Here is a 23,925-nt window from a genome sequence, read left to right as displayed (position 1 = left end):
TTGTTTTATGACTGTCTGTACTTTCAAAAAGAAAGACAATATGGATAGATGGACTTTATAACTTTTATATGCACCTATTAGGGAGAACAACACAACAGAAAAGAAACAACCGCCATCCCCTACACACACAGAGTTTCCCTATGTGTGTGCCACAGGCTGTTACCTTTAGTTTAGGTAAAACCAGGTGTTCAGGGCTGTGTTAGTGGGGAGAGCATGAGCTGGAGATTAAGGTGTTCTGCTTGCTCTCTGTGCCACAGCTGAAGCTGGGAGACTTGAACTGATTGGAAGCAAGCTGGAATGGAAGTTCTTTGGAAGGAAGGGACCTCAGATTCTTCCAGTTTAATATAGCAGATTATATACCCTTCCATCCTCTGGTCACAAAGAAGGTGATACAGGTTGGCAGAGGGCAAAGTCATGAAACAACAGAAATTGGAGGACATACAGTTAAAGAGCTCACCTACTTTGATGGTAAGTATAGGTAGCTCCCAGAAGAGTCACTACTTAAATGGTTTTTCAGGATTGTGGACTCAGACTGTTTCCCTAATTCTGGACACAGCTGCATAAAGAGGCATATATTGGTTAATATATGACCCCCAATTAGTCACAGTCTGTTACGGCTTGGATGAAAATTAGAGATGGGGGAACATCCAGCTTTTTGGGGTGACTAAGGGCAACAACAGTACACAGCGTGTATCCTGAAAAAGGCAATTGCCCAACTCCCCTACTAAATGGAACACCACTGGTGCAGCAGCTGATATGCTGTGAATGCAAGTCGTGTTGGACCGGCGTTACTGTAACCAGGATGTTCTCCTAATAAAGATGCCTGTGACCCAGACCACCATAAGAGATGTGATTAGAGTACACCTAATGTTCTTCCCATATTGCTTTGTTACTGGGGGGTGGTGGGGAGGCAGGTATGGATAAGAAATAGTGCAAGAAACTATGTCTGATTTACTGTTCTAACTTCTTTCAATTGGCTTTACTGATGCTAGGAAAATTAGAATGATTCAGTAGAAAGAGAGGCAAGGAAGGGGAGTCAACAGAAGGGAAAAAAAATAGGGTGAAAATATTTCAGTTGTTATAAAAACATGGAATGGAAAAAGCAGAAATTGATGAGGAAGAAACCAGAGTTTTGACAGAGCATTACCAAGACTGGGGAAGCCACTGGCTCCGGCAGTAACAAGACCCAGACAGATCAACTATCTATCCCAGTTTGGAAGAATTTAGAAAATTGGATGACAAGGAAAAGCACAATAAATTTGATATTGAAATACAAGAGGTGTCAGTAAGAAAGACTGAAACTGATGAAGACTGATGGGAAGTCCAGGATCTCCTGGCCTATTAGAGCTGGCATGGAGCCAGCATACTAACTGAACCTGACGTCCGTTGTTTGGGTCAAAGTTAATGATAAAATGGAAGGAAGGAAGTAAAAGAATAAATAAATGGGGTATGCTAAGGTGAAATCCAACCTTACTTTGGTGTCTTAAGAGAGGTTCAGAGCAAGACAATAATATTCTTTCTTAGCTCAAACTCCAGATGCCTGGAAGGTAAAGCAATATGGCTTGCCAAAGCTGCCTCTGCTTCTGAAAACTGACAAAACAGAATGGCGACTGGCAAATAGGAATGGTATCCTCCAGCAAACACCTTTGTCTCACATTACTCCTAACCAGGAAGATTACATTTAATCACTTTTTTTTCCTCTACAAACAAATTCATTCTAATTGTGTGATTTAACTTTAATACATATTTTTCTCTAATTGTGTGATTTAACTTTAATACATATTTTTCTCATCTAAAAGGTAGACATGGGAGTCATGTTTAGAATATACCATACGTTTTATAGCAGTGATTTATACTGATTAAATTTGTGTATAGATCCAATAAAGAAGAAAAAAGGAGAGAAGTTTTATTGGAAACACAATCACATTGTAGCATCCCTAAGATAACTTATGAGAGAAACATGTACATTCTCATTCCAACAATCAACCTTGCTAACAGGTCTATCCATGCACTTTTATTTATCACTGCTAATTCTCGCCTACCTCTTTCTTATTTATTCATGGAATGGTTAACACAAAGAAGAGTTTTGCTTTTTAAACTTCCAGATATTTCACAATTTAGAAAGAGTTAGTCTAAAAAAAAGAGAAGTATATAAGAAGTGAAAGAAAAAAAAAAAAAGATTGGAAGGAAAAATACCAAATACTAAACTATTAACGGTGGGCAGACGGATTATAGGTGGTTTAAAATATCACTTTTAAAGATATATATTCCACCACAATTGTCCCAAGTAAGCACAGGTGCTTAAGCGATTATAGCCAATTCACTGGTGTCAGTTTCTTTAAAAACGAATCAGCAGAGAGCAACAGCCAGCTCTACCCACCACCAGTCCCTCCCATCAGGAAACTTGCAGAAGCCTCTTAGATAGCCTCATCCACCAGAGGGCAGACAGCAGAAGCAAGAAGAACTGCAATCCTGCCTGTGGAACAAAAACCACATTCACAGAAAGATAGACAAGATGAAAAGGCAGAGGGCTATATACCAGATGAAGGAACAAGATAAAACCCCAGAAAAACAAACAAATGAAGTGGAGATAGGCAACCTTCCAGAAAAACAATTCAGAATAATGATAGTGAAGATGATCCAGGACCTAGGAAAAATAATGGAGGCAAAGATCGAGAAGATGCAAGAAATGTTTAACAAAGACCTAGAAGAATTAAAGAACAAACAAGCAGAGATGAACAATACAATAACTGAAATGAAAACTACACTAGAAGGAATCAATAGCAGCATAACTGAGGCAGAGGAACGGATAAGTGACCTGGAAGACAGAATGGTGGAATTCACTGCTGTGGAACAGAATAAAGAAAAAAGAATGAAAAGAAATGAAGACAGCATAAGAGACCTCTGGGACAACATTAAACACAACAACATTCGCATTATAGGGGTCCCAGAAGGAGAAGAGAGAGAGAAAGGACCCAAGAAAATATCTGAAGAGATTATAGTCGAAAACTTCCCCAACATGGGAAAGGAAATAGCCACCCAAGTCCAGGAAGCGCAGAGAGTCCCATACAGGATAAACCCAAGGAGAAACATGCTGAGACACATAGTAATCAAATAGGGAAAAGTTACAGACAAAGAAAAATTACTGAGAGCAGCAAGGGAAAAATGACAAAAAGCATACAAGGGAACTCCCATAAGGTGAACAGCTGATTTCTCAGCAGAAACTCTACAAGCCAGAAGGGAGTGGCATGATATACTTAAAGTGATGAAAGGGAAGAACCTACAACCAAGATTACCCTACCCGGAAAGGATCTCATTCAGAATCGATGGAGAAATCAAAAGCTTTACAGACAAGCAAAAGCTAAGAGAATACAGCACCACCAAAGCAGCTCTACAACAAATGCTAAAGGCACTTCTCTAAGTGGGAAACACAAGAGAAGAAAAGGACCTACAAAAACAAACCCAAAACAATTAAGAAAATGGTCATAGGAACATACATATCAATAATTACTTTAAAGGTGAATGGATTAAATGCTCCAACCAAAAGACACAGGCTTGCTGAATGGATACAAAAACAAGACCCATCTATATGCTGTCTACAAGAGACCCACTTCAGACCTAGGGACACATACAGACTGAAAGTGTGGGGATGGAAAAAGATATTCCATGCAAATGGAAATCAAAAGAAAGCTGGAGTAGCAATACTCATATCAGATAAAATAGACATTAAAATAAAGAATGTTACAAGAGACAAGGAAGGACAACACATAATGATCAAGGGATCAATCCAAGGAGAAGATATAACAATTATAAATATAAATGCACCAAACATAGGAGCACCTCAATACATAAGGCAACTGCTAACAGCTAGAAAAGAGGACATCGACAGTAACACAATAATAGTGGGGGACTTTAACACCTCACTCAATGGACAGATCATCCACACAGAAAATTAATAAGGAAACAGAAGCTTTAAATGACACAATAGACCAGATAGATTTAATTGATATTTATAGGACATTCCATCCAAAACAGCAGATTATACTTTCTTCTCAAGTGCGTACAAAACATTCTCCAGGATAGATCACATCTTGGGTCACAGATCAAGCCTCAGTAAATTTAAGAAAATTAAAATCATATCAAGCATCTTTTCTGACCATAACGCTATGAGATTAGAAATCAATTACAGGGAAAAAAACGTAAAAAACACCAACACATGGAAGCTAAACAATACATTACTAAATAACCAAGAGATCACTGAAGAAATCAAAGAGGAAATCAAAAAATACCTAGACACAAATGATAATGAAAACATGACAATCCCAAACCTATGGGGTGCAGCAAAAGCAGTTCTAAGAGGGAAGTTTATAGCAATACAAGCCTACCTCAAGAAACAAGAAAATCTCAAATAAACAACCTAACCTTACACCTAAAGGAACTAGAGAGAGAAGAACAAACAAAACCCAAAGTTAGCAGAAGGAAAGAAATCATAAAGACCAGAGCAGAAATAAATGAAATAGAAACAAAGAAAAAATTAGCAAAGATCAATAAAACTAAAAGCTGGTTCTTTGAGAAGATAAACAAAATTGATAAACCATTAGCCAGACTCATCAAGAAAAAGAGGGAGAGGACTCAAATCAATAAAATCAGAAATGAAAAAGGAGAAGTTACAACAGACACCGCAGAAATACAAAGCATCCTAAGAGACTACTACAAGCAACTCTATGCCAATAAAATGGACAACCTGGAAGAAATGGACAAATTCTTACAAAGGTATAACCTTCCAAGACTGAACCAGGAGGAAATAGAAAATATGAACAGACCAATCACAAGTAATGAAATTGAAACTGTGATTAAAAATCTTCCAACAAACAAAAGTCCAGGACCAGATGGCTTCACAGGTGAATTCTATCACACATTTAGAGAAGAGCTAACACCCATCCTTCTCAAACTCTTCCAAAATATTGCAGAGGAAGGAACACTCCCAAACTCATTCTATGAGGCCACCATCACCCTGATACCAAAACCAGACAAAGGTACTACAAAAAACCAAAATTACAGACCAGTATCACTGATGAATATAGGTGCAAAAATCCTCAACAAAGTACTAGCAAACAGAATACAGCAACACATTAAAAGGATCATACACCACGATCAAGTGGGATTTATCCCAGGGATGCAAGGATTCTTCAATATATGCAAATCAATCAATGTGATACACCATTGAAGAATAAAAACCATATGATCATCTCAATAGATGCAGAAAAAGCTTTTGACAAAATTCAACACCCATTTATGACAAAAAACTCTCCAGAAAGTGGGCATAGAGGGAACCTACCTCAGCATAATAAAGGCCATATATGACAAACCCACAGCAAACATCATTCTCAATGGTGAAAAACTGAAAGCATTTCCTCTAAGATCAGGAAAAAGATAAGTATGTCCACTCTCGCCACTATTATTCAACACAGTTTTGGAAGTCCTAGCCATGGCAATCAGAGAAGAAAAAGAAATAAAAGGAATACAAATTGGAAAAGAAGAAGTAACACTGTCACTGTTTGCAGATGACATGATACTATACATAGAGAATCCTAAAGATGCCACCAGAAAACTATTAAAGCTAACCAATGAGTTTGGTAAAGCTGCAGGATACAAAATTAATGCACAGAAATCTCTTTCATTCCTATACAGTAATGATGAAAAATCTGAAAGAGAAATTAAGGAAACACTCCCATTTACCATTGCAACAAAAAGAATAAAATACCTAGGAATAAACCTACCTAGGGAGACAAAAGACCTGTATGCAGATAACTATAAGACACTGATGAAAGAAATTAAAGATGATACCAACAGATGGAGAGATATACCATGTTCTTGGATTGGAAGAATCAATATTGTGAAAATGACTATACTACCCAAAGCAATCTACAGATTCAGTGCAATCCCTATCAAATTACCAATGGCATTTTTTATGGAACTAGAACAAAAAATCTTAAAATTTGTATGGAGACACAGAAGACCCCGAATAGCCAAAGCAGTCTTGAGGGGAAAAAAACGGAGTGGGAGGAATCAGACTACCTGACTTCAGACTATACTACAAAGCTACAGTAATCAAGACAATATGGTACCGTCACAAAAACAGAAAAATACATCAATGGAACAAGATAGAAAGCCCAGAGATAAACCCACACACCTACGGTCAACTAATCTATGACAAAGGAGGCAAGGGTATACAATGGAGAAAAGACAGTCTCTTCAACAAGTGGTGCTAGGAAAACTGGACAGCTACATGTAAAAGAATGAAATTAGAACACTCCCTAACAGCATACACAAAAATAAACTCAAAATGGTTTAGAGACCTAAATGTAAGTCTGGACACTATAAAACTCTTAGAGGAAAACATAGGAAGAACACTCTTTGACACAAATTGCAGCAAGATCTTTTTTGATCCACCTCATAGAGTAATGGAAATTTAAAAAAATAAACAAATGGGACCTAATGAAACTTCAAAGCTTTTGCACAGCAAAGGAAACCAAAAACAAGATGAAAAACAACCCTCAGAACGGGAGAAAATATTTGCAAATGAATCAATGGACAAAGGATTGATCTCCAAAATATATAAACAGCTTATGCAGCTCAATATTAAAAAACAAACAACCCAATACAAAAATGGGCAGAAGACCTAAATAGACATTTCTCCAAAGCAGACATGCAGATGGCCAAGAAGCACATGAAAAGCTGCTCAACATCACTAATTATTAGAGAAATGCAAATCAAAACTACAATGAGGTATCACCTCACACCAGTTAGAATGGGCATCATCAGAAAATCTACAAACAACAAATGCTGGAGAGGGTGTGGAGAAAAGGGAACCCTCTTGCACTGTTGGTGGGAATGTAAATTGATACAGCCACTATGGAGAACAGTATGGAGGTTCCTTAAAAAACTAAAAATAGAATTACCATATGATCCAGCAATCCCAGTACTGGGCATAAACCCTGAGAAAACCATTATTCGAAAAGACACATGTACCCCAATGTTCACTGCAGCACTATTTATAATAGCCAGGTCATGGAAGCAACCTAAATGCCCATCGATAGACGAATGGATAAAGAAGATGTGGTACATATATACAATGGAATAGTACTCAGCCATAAAAAGGAACGAAATTGGGTCATTTGTTGAGATGTGGCTGGATCTAGAGACTGTCATACAGAGTGATGTAAGCCAGAAAGAGAAAAACAAATATGATATATTAACGCATATATGTGGAACTTAGAAAAATGGTACAGATGAACCGGTTTGCAGGGCAGAAATTGAGACACAGATATAGAGAACAAACGTATGGACACCAAGGGGGGAAAGTGGCAGGGGGGTGGTGGTGGTGGTGGGATGAATTGGGCGATTGGGGTTGACATGTATACACTGATGTGGATAAAACTGATGACTGGGCTTCCCTGGTGGCGCAGTGGTTGACAATCTGCCTGCCAATGCAGGGGACACGGGTTCGAGCCCTGGTCTGGGAAGGTCCCACATGCCGCCGAGCAGCTGGGCCCGTGAGCCACAATTACTGAGCCTGCGCTTCTGGAGCCTGTGCTCCGCAACAAGAGAGGCCGCGATAGTGAGAGGCCCGCGCACCGCAATGAAGAGTGGCCCCCCCGCTTGCCACAACTAGAGAAAGCCCTCGCACAGAAACGAAGACCCAACACAGCCATAAATAAAAAAAAGAAAAAAAATTGATGACTAATAAGAACCTTCTGTATAAAAAAATAAAATAAAATTCAAAAATTCAAAAAAAATTACACTCTGGAGTAAATTTTATCATCTGTGAATTATATCTCAATAAAGCTGCTTTTAAAAAACGAAACAAGGGCTTCCCTGGTGGCGCAGTGGTTAAGAATCCGCCTGCCAATGCAGGGGACATGGGTTTGAGCCCTGGTGCAGGAAGATACCACATGCCGCAGAGCAACTAAGCCCGTGTGCCACAACTAGTGAGCCCGTGAGCCACAACTACTGAGCCCGCATGCCTAGAGACTGTGCTCTGCAACAAGAGAAGCCACTGCAATGAGAAGCCCGTTGCACTGCCCCTGCTCGCCACAACTAGAGAAAGCCCGCACGCAGCAACAAAGACGACCCAATGCAGCCAAAAATAAATAAATTAAATAAATAAATTAAATAAAAACCAAAAAACCAAACCAAAACAAAAAAAACAAATTAGCAAACAGATCCTTGAATGGCTCTCCCCTTGCCCCTATCCAACAGCCCTCTAAAAGGTTACAAAAAAAAAAAATAAATAAATAAATAAATAAAAAGGATTAGAGTTGGCATGATGAGGGAGTGAGAGCTGGGTGCCTGTGTCATAGCCAATTGATCTCATTCAGTAGTTAAACCTGACTGGACTATAGGCTGCAGGTGGTGGCAAGAAAGTAAATTTGAAACAGTTCATTGTAGGCCACACAGTATTTCATAATTTTTGTTAAGGCTAAATGAATATATCTCTTAGAAGTTAATGTTAAATAATCTATGACACTAAGCTACAATTCTAATTCTGTGATATCTTTGATCTTAAACCTCTGATATGGAAAACTTCCAGAGGTAAGCTTTTTATTTCATCTAAAAAATTCGTTTTAATCAAATATCCAATTTAAATAATAAGTTCCGATTTCTTTCCACCTGGTTTGCTATTAACTTATTCCAGACGTTTCCTTATACTGACAGCTTCCTCTACTACAATGTTTCCTTTTCTCTTTCAAATAAATAGTTGTGTGAAGGAGAAATTTTGATTTCTTTGCCAGCAATGACTAGCTAAAGAAAGATCTTGGCCCCAGTCTGATTATTTTTGATACCCAAACACTTGAGGGTACCTTGTGTTTCAGTCAGTACATTCATGATAATCTGTACTAATGAAATAGTACCAGTGGCCAACCTTAACTAAGAGATTTTTTCCTCTTTCGTGCCTTCAGGCCGTATTCATCCGTATGAAAAGCCATATTAGCTGAAAATAATTCATTTTTTTTCGTCTTAGTAAAAGCTTTTTGCCAACAGATTTTTATCTGTCTTTGTTTGGAGATCTCAAATGGATCAACTCTACCTTTTATCAACCTAAGATGAATGTGACACAGGGGTTTACCCTTTATGCAACAACAGGGGCAGAGAGAGAACAAAAGACTATGAAGTCTGCAGGGCGTGAAATTAAAATTCTCACATTGATACAAAAGACTCCACTGAGGTAATGACACAATGCTACAGTCCTAGCATGAAACCTTCCGGTTTGAATAAAAGTCAGTGCCATGTGACCTACAGTTGTACATCAGTAGAAACATTTTGCTGTTCACAAAAATATTTATATCCAAAGGGAGAAGATAAAAGAATTGGGGCAAGCTTCGGTGAAGCATCAACTTACTGAAGGGGACAGTTCTGGAAAAGTTACTGAGCTCCAGCAGCACCTGGATGAGTGAAGGGAAACTGCAACCCTGGTGGAGGGTGGCTCATCTATAGCATAACAGCAATGCCACCGACTCCTACCTCACCTCTTGTCCAGAGTGTCATGGTTCCCAGTGGTTCCAGGGCCAGTTCCAGTTTTAGTTCTGCCACTAATTAGCTTGTTTCTTTGCAAACCAACGGCTTGAGTTACAATTATGATCTGCCCTTGAGATGAAGCAACACCTCAGCTTTTACCAGAAGCTGGCTCTTCCACCACCAGTCTGCTTCTTTCCAAAGCCCAGAAGACAGGGGTTGGCTGTAAGGTGTATCAACTGGTTCACAGAGAAGTTTTATTTTAGGAGCAGCACATTTCTCAGTCATGAGCTGAGATTGTGAGGACAGCAGACATGGGGCTGCATGGGATGAAGAGACACTGACTGAAAAGTCACCTTCGAGCTAGCTGGAGCCATCCTGCCAACTACCCATGCAGGAAGGCACCACTTCATTAATGAAGAACATTTAGAAGCAGCCTAATGAAAGTCCACACGGAATGCCATTTGTGGTGAATGGTCCAGTCTGCACCTGGTAGGACAGGTGTCCCAAGGCAAGATACCAAGTGTCAAGTGCATGGCCGTGCTGACTTCTGTTGTACAGACTTCTTCCAGGGTGAGGAGAAGAGACAGCCCTCAACAAGAAATAAAGAACATCCTTTTCTTCATTGTGAACTGGCATGGTGCCCCAGCTCTGGCTTTTCATCCTGGCTCTTAAAAATGCCTCAGTGGGGTTACTCAGAGCCCCAGAAAGAAGAAAATCCCTAGGGTACAACTTCTAGCATCCTTTTATTTATTTACTGAGTAACATTTAACAAACAACCCCACTGAAAAACAATCCCATGGGTAAGTATACCTTTTATCTTATCTTCCTTATATATTGTTATTATTATGATTTAATATGAACATTAATCCAGGTGATTTTTAAACTGTCAAAATGTAGAAAGGATGAATTCTCCATGTATGCTAAGAAACACAACTGCACGCAAGGCTTTTACAAGACATGCAATTGTATACAAGGTTGGTCTGCTTTCTAAATAACTTGCCATCCTGGTATTAGGCTGGAGCCTTCTCGGCTCTAACGATTGGCTCTGGTTTTCAAGTAACCCATGTCCTGTGACAGGGAAAGCCTGAAGAAGCATCCCTATTCTAATACAAGTCACAATCCACCTCAGAATTTTCCAGCTTTCTCAAAGGAAGAAACAGCCTCTCATGTATAATAGTAATCACTCTCCCCTTGCTGGCCAAGAGGCTCACATTCCAGACAAGTTCATCATTTTATAAGCATTTAAGGACAAGTACAAAGCAACAAGATGATGCACTTTCAATCTCAGTAATAGTCTTACTTTAGTATGCACCCACGACAGAAAGAAAATCAATGAAATGCTTGGTAAGTAAACAGGTAATGCATTGGCCAATTACTCTTGAGCTTCAAGACCAACTTGGACTCTTGCTTTCATAGGTAATGTTAGGATTTATACAGCAAGTGGCTCATTTATATTCCCTATAAAGGTATAGAAGACATATTCCAGAAGTCTTAAGGCTAATGAAAATAACAATATTCATGTGTTTCCCTTTATTATTTACAAAGAACTTTCATATGTACCTGTCTCTTAAGTTTTGTGGTTAAACTCACAAAAGTTTACAGGTAATACAAAATGTTAAAATGAATTTCTCCACAAGAAATAAAGAGAAGGTAGGTTGAAAGGAAATAAAGGACTGTCATATCTTTTTTTGGGGGGGAGCTTCTTAATATCAAAAGCAAATAATTTACGGGGAAAATATGAAAAGTGTTAAATATGTTAAAAGTGGTATATATACACATATCAATACATATATTTGAATATATAAACAGTGTACAAAAGTGTCCAGCTGAGCTGAAAATGCATTAGTCAATGACCATTAACTACTACATTATTCTGTTCTCTTCATTGTAAGTATTCTCCTTGATAACGTCTTTGATTTACTCAGTGGCATACTTGGCACTATCATGCACAATCCTGACCATTCTTTTCCTAAGGCAAAGCATGTAGCCTACACTAATATACAATAACCTTTTTCAATACGACTAATGACCTCAATTTGGACTTCAAGGGGACTAACTTCTTTCTGTTTTTCTCCTAATGTCCCTCCTAAAGTAAAATCTGATGTTTTCCAGACACTGTTTCGTTTAAACCTAAAAATGAAAAAACCTTCAGTAAACACATGTTCACAGAGCATAATCTCAGGAAACGTAAATTATACCTGGCCCACTGTCAACTGGGAAGGCCAAAGATATGCGAGGAATGGCTCTTCCCTGTGCTGTGAATGACGTGGTGCCAAGTTTGCTTCTCTATTTAGCATTTCTAAACTACCGGCCAGCAGAAAACCCGAAGATTTTGAAGAGAAGTTTAAACCATGTTATTCTGAAATCAATTACTTAATTTTAAAAAATTAATTAATTAATTAATTTTTGGGGGGGCGCTGCATTGGGTCTTTGTTGCTGCGCGCGAGCTTTTCTCTAGTTGCGGCGAGCGGGGGCTACTCTTCGATGCGGCGCGCGGGCTTCTTATTGCGGTGGCTTCTCTTGTTGAGGAGCACGGGCTCTAACCCGTGTCCCCTGCATTGACAGGTGATTCTTAACCACTGTGCCACCAGGTAAGTCCATATTTAATTATTTTTGAAAATACTCATCTCTTTATTATTTTCTCCTCAAAATGTGTAAATTACTCTGAAATTGAGAGATAGATGTACACGTTTTCATTTTGATTTCATCTCTAAACAAAGGGTACGGTTCAGACATAGGATGGACAGCTGGAAAACTGAGGTTCTACGTGGTCAAGGGACTTTGTCAAGGCTTTGCTACTGCTAAGCTGTGAGGCAGGATGAATACAGGTCTTGGGACTTTAATTCTCAAGGCCTCTCCTGTAAGCCATGCTGCCTGTCTACATGCAAGGATTTTTAATTTGAGAAAACCAAAACAAAGAACTAGCCATAGGCCTAAGTAGAAGAAGCTCTATGATATGGCTGAACACAAGATAATGGAGTGGTATATATTCTATACTAAGTGAAAACAATTGTGAGACATTATCTAAGCAATCAAATCCCAATGCAGGGACTTCCCTGGTGGCGCAGTGGTTGAGAATACGCCTGGTTCAACTAATCTGGTTCAACTAATCCAGGTGAGGCCTAGCAAATAGATACTTTGTCAAAGGTTCCTAAGTGATTTCAATGTGCAGATAGATTTTAGAACCACTGCTCTGAAGGGAATTAAGCACTTTCAGAATTTTTAAAAAGAGCTAATTATGAGAAAAAATCCATTATCAATAACTTTGAATGCAGGGTTATTCAGTTTGCTTCTAAGCCACATTTCTGCACAACACTGTCACTCAGTGCATTTGGCAAGTGGGAGCCTGTGTCACTCACATGTACTGTGTTCCAGGTGCCCCCCAAAATCTTGTTGCCCAGAGCACAGAGAAAGAAGCTAACACTGAGGGCACACTGTGGCCCAGAACCAAGTTAAGGCTTTGCATACCTAGTCACGTTTAATCCTCTGAGCAAATTTGCAAAGTAGTTATTAATACTCTTATTTTCACATGAGGAATCAGGCTCAGGCATGTTTGCAAGCATGTTTGCATGGTGAATATTAAAAAATACAACCCTATCGCCCACCTCTGAGATGAGTCTAACCCTATTCCTAGCCTTTTGTCAGGGAACTCACATAGAATTTAGAATTACAATAGCAAGGTCCAAATCTGAGCTCTGTTTCTTATTGCTTGTGCGGTCCTGGGAAGTTCTACAATGACAACTACTATTAGCCATGTATCAAGACTCTGCTAAGTACTTTATATAAACTATCTTGCTTAATCATCATGACCACACTATGAGGGAGATATTATTACCCCCATTTTATAGATTAAACTACGTGATTTGTTCAAAACCACATAGGCTAGCATTCAAACCTAGGCCTTTAAACCTAGCTGTTATAATTATTACCCCTGGGCTCTTAAATGTTCTATTGCCTCTCTGAGCTTTGTTTTCTCATGATTGTGAGGATTACATTAGGTAACATACATAAAAGAATTTTTATAAAAGCATTTAAGTGCCTAGGACAGCAAGTGGCACTCAACAAATGTTTCTTAACATTGAAGTGAAGGGAATTTGATGATCTTGGACCAAAGGCACAAGTCTAAAACAGCAGCTGACGAGGCCAAAAACTGAAATGATAGCAGGAACTGGCAATACTGAACAGATGTCACTAATCGCAGCATTTTCCAGAGTTCAGTGCCCTGGAGAAGACCCACCAGGAAGCATAATCCTCACCTATTGCTGGCTCAACAAAGAAATAACATAATTATGTCTTATGTTCCAAGGGTAACCTTAGGTTTTTTGCAACTACTTGGAACTACAGAGTGTAAAATTTTGAAATGGGTTTACCTCCTATAAATGTGTGCCCTTTGTTTTCTTTTTAAATATTGTTTATAAAACTACATAATACATTGTTGTTGTAGAATATTTGGAAGATATAGAAAAGTGTGAGCAATAAAATAGCTCTTGTAATCCCTTGCCCTAGAATTTAGAGAGATTTCCTGAAGCCAAGGAACTCTAAGTGGCTAGTAAGTATAAGCTGTTGTAATGTACACTTTCCCTACTGTATGTTCGTCCTATGTCAAGAGTGTCTTGACAAGATTCCTCAAACTGAATTCATTTCTTGGAATTATGCTGTGTCTTTATTATTTCTACTTAGCCTATTTGTTTCTGTTTTCTTAATTTACACACTCTATAAACAGTGTGTGCAAGAGGAATGGATGATTATATTAATGGTTTTTAACAGTGGGAATTATTACAGTAACACCCCAAAATCATGGCTTAATTAAAAGGAACGTCTTTTCACCAAACACCTAAAAATTTCCATGCATTCAACTGTTCTTGGTAGTAATGCACCTGCCAGCAGGGAATTTCAATTTATCAACCTAGCTTCAATAAAAATCCTTTTGAATGGCTGGACTTTTCATCCTCCTGATATGGAAGACAGGTGTATTTATAACTTCATATTTTCTTTTACATATTCAACCAATTCTTTTCTGAAGTTTTTGGATTATTCCTTTTTATTGTCATCATTTATGTGCAATATATCATTCAATTTTGTTTTTATTTTGTTATTTGCAATATACACAAAATGGAAAAGTTATAGTAAATGGCACTTTGATTGTGTGTAGTGTGTAAACTATTATTCGGAGGGCATATAAAGCTAAAATGATAGTTCTTGGCCTAGAAGCCCACACTTTTGGAAATCATTTTGAAAAAAATCTAAGAAGAAAATCTATCTAATACTTTGCAAATGAATTTTAATAGTCATTAAAAAGAGCTTTACAATGATACGTGATTTGTATGAACATATATTGTGAAAGGACATAGCTGAACTTGCCCAACACAAGATCTGATACATAATAGGCATTCAGTGAATAGTAGCCAGTATTGCCACATGTGGTCACCACTCATGTGCTCTATTGTATAGCAGCAGTGAGTTCTGCTGTTCAAACCTACCACATAAACCCAAGTAGTGCCTGTAAGGCTCTAGTTTGAGGTTTGGGATTTTAGTTTAGTTCCTCTTTCTCCACCTTGGAAGGATAACACATTATGAGCTAGGCACATGAGGGGATCTGGTTAAGTTCTAAAAATATTTGTGTGAATGTACAGGTGAGAAAAAATTCTGATTTCTTAAAAAAGGATTTTGTTACAGTTAGGATTCTGGGCACAAGTGCAAGAAAGCGTTGCAATTTGGCTGTTGTGTGTAATAGAAACACAGCACTTCCTCTTCTGTGTAAGACTAAGTTTCTTCCTATCAAGTTATAAAAACAAATTCTAACTCTTAAAGTAAGTTTGTGAGATTCCTACTCTAAATCAGAATTTTATAGGCTTAGTGCCTACACCTCAGAACAAAATTCAAGTTTCACACAGTGTGAGAAAATGAAAAAACACTGAAATTTGGGATCAGAAGAAAGAAAGAAAGAAGTAAAAGACATCCAAATAGTTAAGAAGTAAAATTATCTCTTCGAATGACATGGTTTTATATGTAGGAAACCCTAAAGACTCCACACACACAAAAAACCTGTTAGAACTAATAAATGAATTTGGTGAAGCTGCAGGATACAAAATCAAGATACAAAAATCAGTTGTGTCTCTTTACACCAACAATGATGTATCAGAAAAGGAAATCAAGAAAAAAATCTCATTTATGATAGCATAAGAAAGAATAAAATACTTGGGCATAAATTTAATCAAGGAGGTGAAAGATTTGTACACTGAAAACTATAAAACATTGAAGAAAAGAATTGAAAAAGACACAAGTTAATGGAAAGATATCCTGTGTTCATGGATTAAAATAATTAAAATTGTTAAAATACCCATACTACCCAAAGTGATATACAGATTCAATGTAATCTCTGACAAAATTCCAATGAAATTTTTTGTAGAAATAGAAAAAACAACCTTAAAATTCATATGGAACCACAAAAGACTCCGAATAGCCAAAGCAATCTTGAGAAAGAAGAACAAAGTTGGAGGAATCACACTTCTTGATTTCAAATTATATTACAAACAGTATGGTACTGGCATAAAAAAAAGACACATAGACTCATTGGAGAGAGTCAAGTGCCCAGAAATAAACCCAAGCATAAATGGTCAATTGATTTTCAACAAGGGTGTCAAGATATGCAATCGGGAAAGGATAACCTCTTCAATAAATAGGACAGCATGTGGGAAAACTGAATATCCACAGGCAAAAGAATGAAACTGGACCCTCATCTTACACTATACACAAAAAGCAACTCAAGATGGATTAAAGACTGAAATGTAAGACCAGAGACTATAAAACTCCTAGAAGAAAACACAGGGAAAAAGCTCCTGACATTAGCCTTCAAAATGATTTTTTGGATGTGACACCAAAAGCTCAAGCAACAAAAGCAAAAATAAACCAGTGGGACTACATCAAATAAAAAAGCTTCTGCACCGCAAAGGAAACATTCAACAAAGTGAAATGGCAACCTACAGATTGGGATTAAAATATCTGCAAGCTATACATCTGATAAGGGGTTAATATCCAAAATATATAAGGAACTCTTACAACTCAACAGCGAAAAGCAAACAGTCTGATGAAAAAATGGGCAAAGGACCTGAATAGACATTTTCCCAAAGAAGACATAGAAAAACACTGTCTTCAAGACAGAGAGAAGTTTAAGTTTTAGATTGCAGGGTACTTGGATCCTTCCAGCCTGGGTTGGCAGAGTGTGGTCTCAGGTTCCCAATATTCTGAGCCTGGGTCCCTCAATCTCAAACGCAGTGGGCAAGGAGTCTCCACAAGCCACCTTCAAGTCAGCCGTGTGTGAACAGTTGCCTATGAGCATGACTGTGCATTGGGAATTGCTCTATAGAAAGCTCGGCAAGGTGGAAACTTACAGCAAAATTTTCAGAACACATTAAGCGTATGGTCTGACAGCAAAGGAACAAGGTCTTAAAAAAAAAAAGAACAAATTAAGCTATTATTTTTTAAAAGTTCCCCAAATAAGCTATTAAGTCCTTCAAAGCACATACACAAATAGTTTTCAACCTCCCTCAACAAAAAACAAGCTCTACAAAATCATCCCTCTTGACATAGCTCAAAAAACAAACCAAACAAAGTAAAACAAAAACCTTCAACTTGGTGTTGTGATAAAAACTAATCTTTCTGAAAAAACCTAGAGTAGTGAGGTGAACAGTACTTCCTAGAAATAGGCTAACTACAGTTCCAGTTCCAAAAATTCACTAATTGGGCATGATTTGGTGAGATCAGTCTTTCTCTCTTCACATCTCACAGGGAAAAATAAAAAAAGAGGTCAAGAGTACCAGTCTTAACTCTTACGAGTCAGGAAAGAACAGAGAGAAGGAGCCTTAGTAACCTTTTACTTCAGGGACCGAGTGTGCAAGCCTGCTGCTGTAGGCCTGGTATTTGCCTCTGTCTATCAGTTTGGAAGGAATCATTACTGCGTTGTCATAAGACTGAGAGATAGAAACTCCACCAGTATTTTAAAAAGTGACAAGATATCTGTTTCACTGAACAATCCCAGAAGATAGTCTTCATTTTAATATAAAATGTTTCAGATTTACATACCTGAATAGAAAAAAGACACCAACATATAAAAAATATACTGCATGCAATAGACTTTTCTCCTTGGTCAAATTTGAAATAAAAGATTTGAAGATCCAAAGCTACATTAATGCAAATAACTGCCTGTTGCAAGTATACTTTTTGATTAAATTGGCATACATCAAGCACAATTAGAAAGGTTATTTATAATAAAGAAATACATAATTCTGCATCTTAATGGGGATGCCAATTACAGCTGATGGTTGTTAATTAACGTTAACTTCTTTTGCTCTGGGTCTCAGATATTTCTTATATGGTCTGTATGCTGGCAACGGACACAACTAATTCTGCAAGGTACAAAAGGGTTAATTCTCAGCAACATTTGTGCTCATAACAAATTCATTGGTAACTTGCCCAGCTCTGCCTCCACATTGGAGACCTGAGGATCAAGTAGAATTGGTAAACTCTGACTCAGTGTCATGGCAGGAAAGGTATTTGTTCAACTTTCTGGGCAAAGGCACACCTACCCACCAGGTGTTCAGAATGACGGAGAAAAGCCCCTCCAGTTCTCTCTCCTGGCGGAATGGTCTGTGGGTGTTGCCTGTTCCAGGCAAGCAGGAATGCAAGGCATTGTTTAGTTCAGTGGTGCCACCCTCCTGTACTGAGATGCCCACTGTGCTTACTTTCTTGGACAGCTCAGGGGTGGGTGATCAGTATTGGAGGCCAGAAGTAAGATGGAAAGAGAGAAGCACTGCAGCTCTCAGCACAGAAAACTATTATAAAGCCCTCTTTGCTTGTGCTGTAAATTACATATTTATTTTGTTAGCATGAGATAGATGAATATTTCCACATACAAAGGTGCCTTGCTAAAATCAGGATAAGTGATATTAATGTCCTCTGGTCAGTATTATTGAACCTCGAAAGCAATAAACTTTATGCATCAATAAATATTACATTTGCAACATAATTAACATTCCTTTACTGTCTCTAGCACTTATTACACATTGTAACCGCAAGTCTACAATACATTATTCACATTTGGGGTGTCATCAAGTGATGGATTGCTGTAGGAGAGGTTGTCCTTTAAATAAATCAACAAATAAAAATGCAAATGTTAACGTTTTCAGCCACAACTTCTCCCATCTTGAATGGGGAATGAAAATTTCACATTACATTGACACGCAGCAGAGAGAACAATTAACAACGTACACTGTGAATGAGAAAGATGACTTTGCCAAGCTAGGTTTTATCACCTGCACATGGACCCATATGGGACTCTTCTAGATGCTAGCACTTTTCAGAGAACAAAGGAAAACCTGTTGCCCACCAGCATCTGTCCCATCCCCATCCTTTTCTGCAGGTCTTGAAAATTCTTGGAATTTAGGGTAGACAGGGAAAGGACTTTTATTCTTGTTCTCCTCAGTACTTTCAAAGGTTTCTTGGGATGAAGAACAACAGGCTTTCCTCTTGCATTAAGAGTTTATATGTAAAAGCAGTCTATAAAAAATGCCTTTTCTACACTTTGAAATAAAAATAATTCAAATAATCTTGATTCTGAAGTGTGGAAAGCAACCACTGTGCCTTCCTGGTAACTGATTTTCATAGTACTGAATCTTTTTTTTCAACTCTGCACTTTGTATAATAGACCTATAATATGCCATCAAGCACTTCTAAGGATAAAATCTGGTGTGTTACACATTGTTTTGTTTAGCCAAATGCTCATTATTTAAGAAGCTTCTGAGAATCTGTATTTAGCTGAACTGCAGCATTAAGAACTAATAGATAAAGAATCCTTTTTTTAAGGTCTGTAGATACGAGTCTTCACAGCGATTTTAACCTGGGCTTGTAAAACTCTACAAAGTTGATATGGTCATTTCAGAAAATGTGTGCTGAGGATGTACTATAAAACCCTTACTGGGGAAACATTTTATTCTTCTTTTTCATGCTTTTCTCTAAACTGAAGTGCAATCATCAAAAACACATTAGAGGGCTTCCCTGGTGGCACAGTGGTTGAGAGTCTGCCTGCCAATGCAGGGGACACGGGTTTGAGCCCTGGTCTGGGAAGATCCCACATGCCGCGGAGCAACTGGGCCTGTGAGCCACAACTACTGAGCCTGCGCGCCTGGAGCCTGTGCTCCGCGACAAGAGAGGCCGCGACAGTGAGAGGCCTGTGCACCGCGATGAAGAGTGGCCCCCGCTCGCCGCAACTAGAGAAAGCCCTCGCACAGAAACGAAGACCCAACACAGCCAAAAATAAATAAATAAATAAATAAAAATAAAAAAAAAAACACATTAGAGTAGTGTTAAAGATCTCATTGAAGATCTTAGTGTCAAAGATAGGAAAATTCATTAAGTTTGAAAATCCAGATTGTCTTTCCTCTTTACCTATAACTCCTCCAAAGAAATCCCTCAAGGTGAGCTAGGATGGATCCTCTCTGAGCACAAGCATTCATCCACAATGTTAAGTGGTCCAAGGTGGAAGCCCCATCAACCTTTCAGAACCACAACTCACTGTAGGTCTTTGGCAAAATGCCATGCATGGTAGCATTAAAAATAAAAGAAAGGAGTTAATGGACAAAGAATGTGGTAAACTAGTTAAATTTTCTTTTGACTGTGGGTGGCTTCCAAAATAGGGACGTTGTCATTGTCAACTATTATAATATTTAAGATCATGGGCTTTGGAGTCTGAAATGCTGGCTCTACCTCTTACTAGCTATGTGACCTTAGGCAAGTCACTCAATCTCTCTGAACCTTAGTTTCCTGATTTTTAAAATGAGGATGATAGTAGTACCACCTCATAAGGCTGTGATGAATATTAAATCAGATAATGCGTACAAAGGGCTGGGCACATAGTAGATGCTTAATAGATGATAGCCATTATTATTATCCTCTGTGTTGAGTCATTTCCCAAAAGTTCTTTAAAATTAAGTCTTAAAATATACATTTATCTGATAAGATGCTAGGAATTTAAGTGCTCAAACAATCATATCCCCAAGGAAACATAAACCAAGCCCTTTTGGTGTTGATGTTTATATATTCAGCCTTAAATGCATAATATGGGAGTTGGCTTATTAGATATGAGAAATTTTAGTAACATATTTCTTTTCCTGACTCCAGAAAAGGCTGATCAAAGTATTAACTCCTCAAAATGTCTCTGGTATAAGTAAATGTTGACAAGTCATTTAACTGTAGTACAAAACCCACTACAGTTTTCAATATCAATGAATTCAGTTAGTTAAGCTTATAGTCCAAGTGTATAACCATTCCATGATAAGTTGGGAAGGACCTGCTGCTAAACAGATTTTTCGATGAAAGGCAGGATTAGCTTTGTGTTTCTGTGGAAATCCTTGTCAATTGCCATTACCAATTAAGGAAAAGCATGCATAAAGGAAAGGGCTCCATTAGTTCAACCTGGTCATGTCTAGATGCTTCCGAATAAGGGCCTCTCTCTTGAGTAGGAGGCATTAACAATTGTCAAGATTTTTCAATACTTATTAAATAACTGAAAAAAAGTTCTTATCTGCAGAATATTAAAACAAAGATTCCCTGAAACTTACCGGGGGGTGTCATGTTGCAATGATGCTGTGGTTGTGATTATAAGCTCCTTTTGGCTTCCTGCTGTCATAGGAGATGTGGACGCATCTTTTCTAACTTCTGCCATTGTCCCTGCATGAACAGTAAAGGAAATAATTTGGGCATTTAATAAAAGGAAAAGTCTATTCTGAGTAATATATTCGTATAGGAATCCCCAAGCTTTAGAAGCAAGCCATTTTCCCCCATGAAATGAAACAATGGCAGATGGAAAACTCGGTGAGTTGTTTTGGTTTTGTAAACGTCAGTGATCCATAATATCTTATTTTTTAAAAAGTGCATTTGTGGGCTTCCCTGGTGGCGCAGTGGTTGAGAATCTGCCTGCCAATGCAGGGGACACAGGTTCGAGCCCTGGTCTGGGAAGATCCCACATGCCACGGAGCAACTGGGCCCGTGAGCCACAATTACTGAGCCTGCGCGTCTGGAGCCTGTGCTCCGCAACAAGAGAGGCCGTGATGGTGAGAGGCCCGCGCACCGCGATGAAGAGTGGTCCCCACTTGCCGCAACGAGAGAAAGCTCTCGCACAGAAACGAAGACTCAACACAGTCATAAATAAATAAATAAATAAATAAAAGAACGTGAATTTCTAAAAAAAAAAGTGCATTTGTGCAATAACAGACTAACTAGAGATTTTGTTTTTAAACCTGATGGCCTATCAAAGTCCTGCTGATTTGGGTTTATTGTAAAAATGCCCAAGGAGGTAGATTGCTTTATTTTGTTCCTTTTAACTATCAATATCATAAGAAAAGTTCTTTCCTCTCTTTGACAAAATTGATAATTCCAGCACTTTGTACTTCTACACCCTCCAAATTAAATTGATCCTAACCCCAGAACTTTCAAGGTAGACATAAATCTTGACTATTTCTTTTAAAGAACTCAACATGTAAGATGTTAAACAAGTAAGATGCAAAAACAAGTAAGATGCTCAACTAACCATTCTAGGGCTGATTTGGCCTTTGTTCCTTTCTAGCAAGAAATGTTTAGTTGATAATTACTTTCCTCTTCTAGAGTGCTCAAGACTAAGATGGCATGGACAGAAAGACCTTTTGTTTTTGTTTTATAATTATTATTATTTCTAATAATAATAAATTTCTCCTCCTCCTTTTTTAAAAAAAAATTAACAAAATTGCCAACCTTTTATTTATTAAAAATACAATAAGGCTTTTTCACTTATCAAATTCTCATGTTACAGCTGGAAGAGACCTTGGACATCATCTCATCCTACTTCTTGTTTGATAGATGCTTTTTGTAGGACGAGCTCTCAGTAATGTTTTATTTTTTATTTTTAAAAAAATTTTTATTGGATTATAGTTGATTTACAATGTTGTGTTGGTTTCTGCTGTACAGCAAAGTGAATCAGTTATACATATACATATATCGACTCTTTTTTAGATTATTTTCCCATATAGGTCATTACCGAGTACTGAGAAGAGTTCCCTGTGTTACACAGTAGGTCCTTATTAGTTATCTATTTTATATATAGTAGTGTGTCTATGTCAATCCCAATCTCCCAATTTATCCCTCTCCCCTGCCTCCCCACTTTCCCCCTGGTAACCATAAGTTTGTTTTCTACATCTGTGACTCTGTTTCTGTTTTGTAAGTAAGTTCATTTGTACCATTTTTTTAGATTCCACATATAAGCGATATATGATATTTGTCTTTCTCTTTCCGACTTGCTTCACTCAGTATGACAGTCTCTGGGTGCATCCGTGTTGCTGCAAATGGCATTGTTTCATTCTTTTTTATGGCTGAGTAATATTCCATTGTATATATGTACCACTTCTTTATCCATTCCTCTGTCAATGGACATTTAGGTTGCTTCCATGTCCTGGCTATTGTAAACAGTGCTGCAATGAACACTGGGGTGCATGTATCCTTTTGAATTATGGTTTTCTCAGGGTATATGCCCAGTAGTGGGATTGCTGGGTCGTATGGTAGTTCTATTTTTAGCTTTTTAAGGAACCTCCATAATGTTATCCACAGTGGGTGTATCAAGTTACATTCCCACCAATAGCACAAGAGGGTTCCCTTTTCTCCACACCCTCTCCAGCATTGGTTATTTGCAGACATTTTGATGATGGCCATTCTGACTGGTGTGACGTGATGTATAATTGTAGTTTTGATTTGCATTTCTCTAATAATTAGCAGTGGTGAGCAGATTTTCATGTGCTTTTTGGCCATCTATATGTCTTCTTTGGAGAAATGTCTATTTAGGTCTTCTGCCCATTTTATGATTGGCTTGTTTGTATTTTGATAACGAGCTGCATGAGCAGTTTGTGTATTTTGGAGATTAATCCCTGGTCAGTTGCTTCATTTGCAAATATTTTCTCACATGTTGTGGGTTGTCTTTTCATTCTGTTGATGGTTTCCTTTGGTGTGCAAAAGCTTTTAAGTTTAATCAGGTCCCATTCATTTATTTTTGTTTTTATTTTCATTACTCTAGGAGGTGGATCAAAAAAGATATTGCTGCGATTTATGTCAGAGAGTGTTCTGCCTATGTTTTCCTCTAAGAGTTTTATAGTATCTGGCCTTACATTTAGGTCTTTAATCCATTTTGAGTTTATTTTTGTGTATGCTGTTAGGGAGTGTTCTAATTTCATTCTTTTACATGTAGCTGTCCAGTTTTCCCAGCACCACTTACTGAAGAGACTATCTTTTCTCCATTGTATGTCCTTGCCTCCTTTGCCATAGATTAGGTGACTGTAGGTGCATGGGTTTACCTCTGGACTTTCTACCCTGTTCCATTGATCTATATTT

At 38.0% G+C, this 23,925-nt stretch overlaps 1 protein-coding gene across 4 annotated transcripts in view; it reads right to left on the bottom strand.

Moving 5' to 3' along the window:
* KIAA1328 (KIAA1328 ortholog) overlaps positions 1-23,925 on the bottom strand; it is a 371,762-nt gene that overhangs the window by 35,137 nt on the left and 312,700 nt on the right. For all 4 annotated transcript variants that reach the window (XM_068562570.1, XM_068562569.1, XM_068562572.1 and 1 more), the window contains one exon: positions 21,135-21,243. In XM_068562570.1, the coding sequence (XP_068418671.1) occupies positions 21,135-21,243 (109 nt within the window). The remainder of the gene's footprint in view (positions 1-21,134; positions 21,244-23,925) is intronic.

This window comes from Eschrichtius robustus, chromosome 14 (assembly GCF_028021215.1).
Source record: "Eschrichtius robustus isolate mEscRob2 chromosome 14, mEscRob2.pri, whole genome shotgun sequence".
Taxonomy (NCBI): domain Eukaryota; kingdom Metazoa; phylum Chordata; class Mammalia; order Artiodactyla; family Eschrichtiidae; genus Eschrichtius; species Eschrichtius robustus.
Note: the sequence above shows the minus strand (reverse complement) of the source record. Positions and strands in the feature narration are given on the sequence as shown.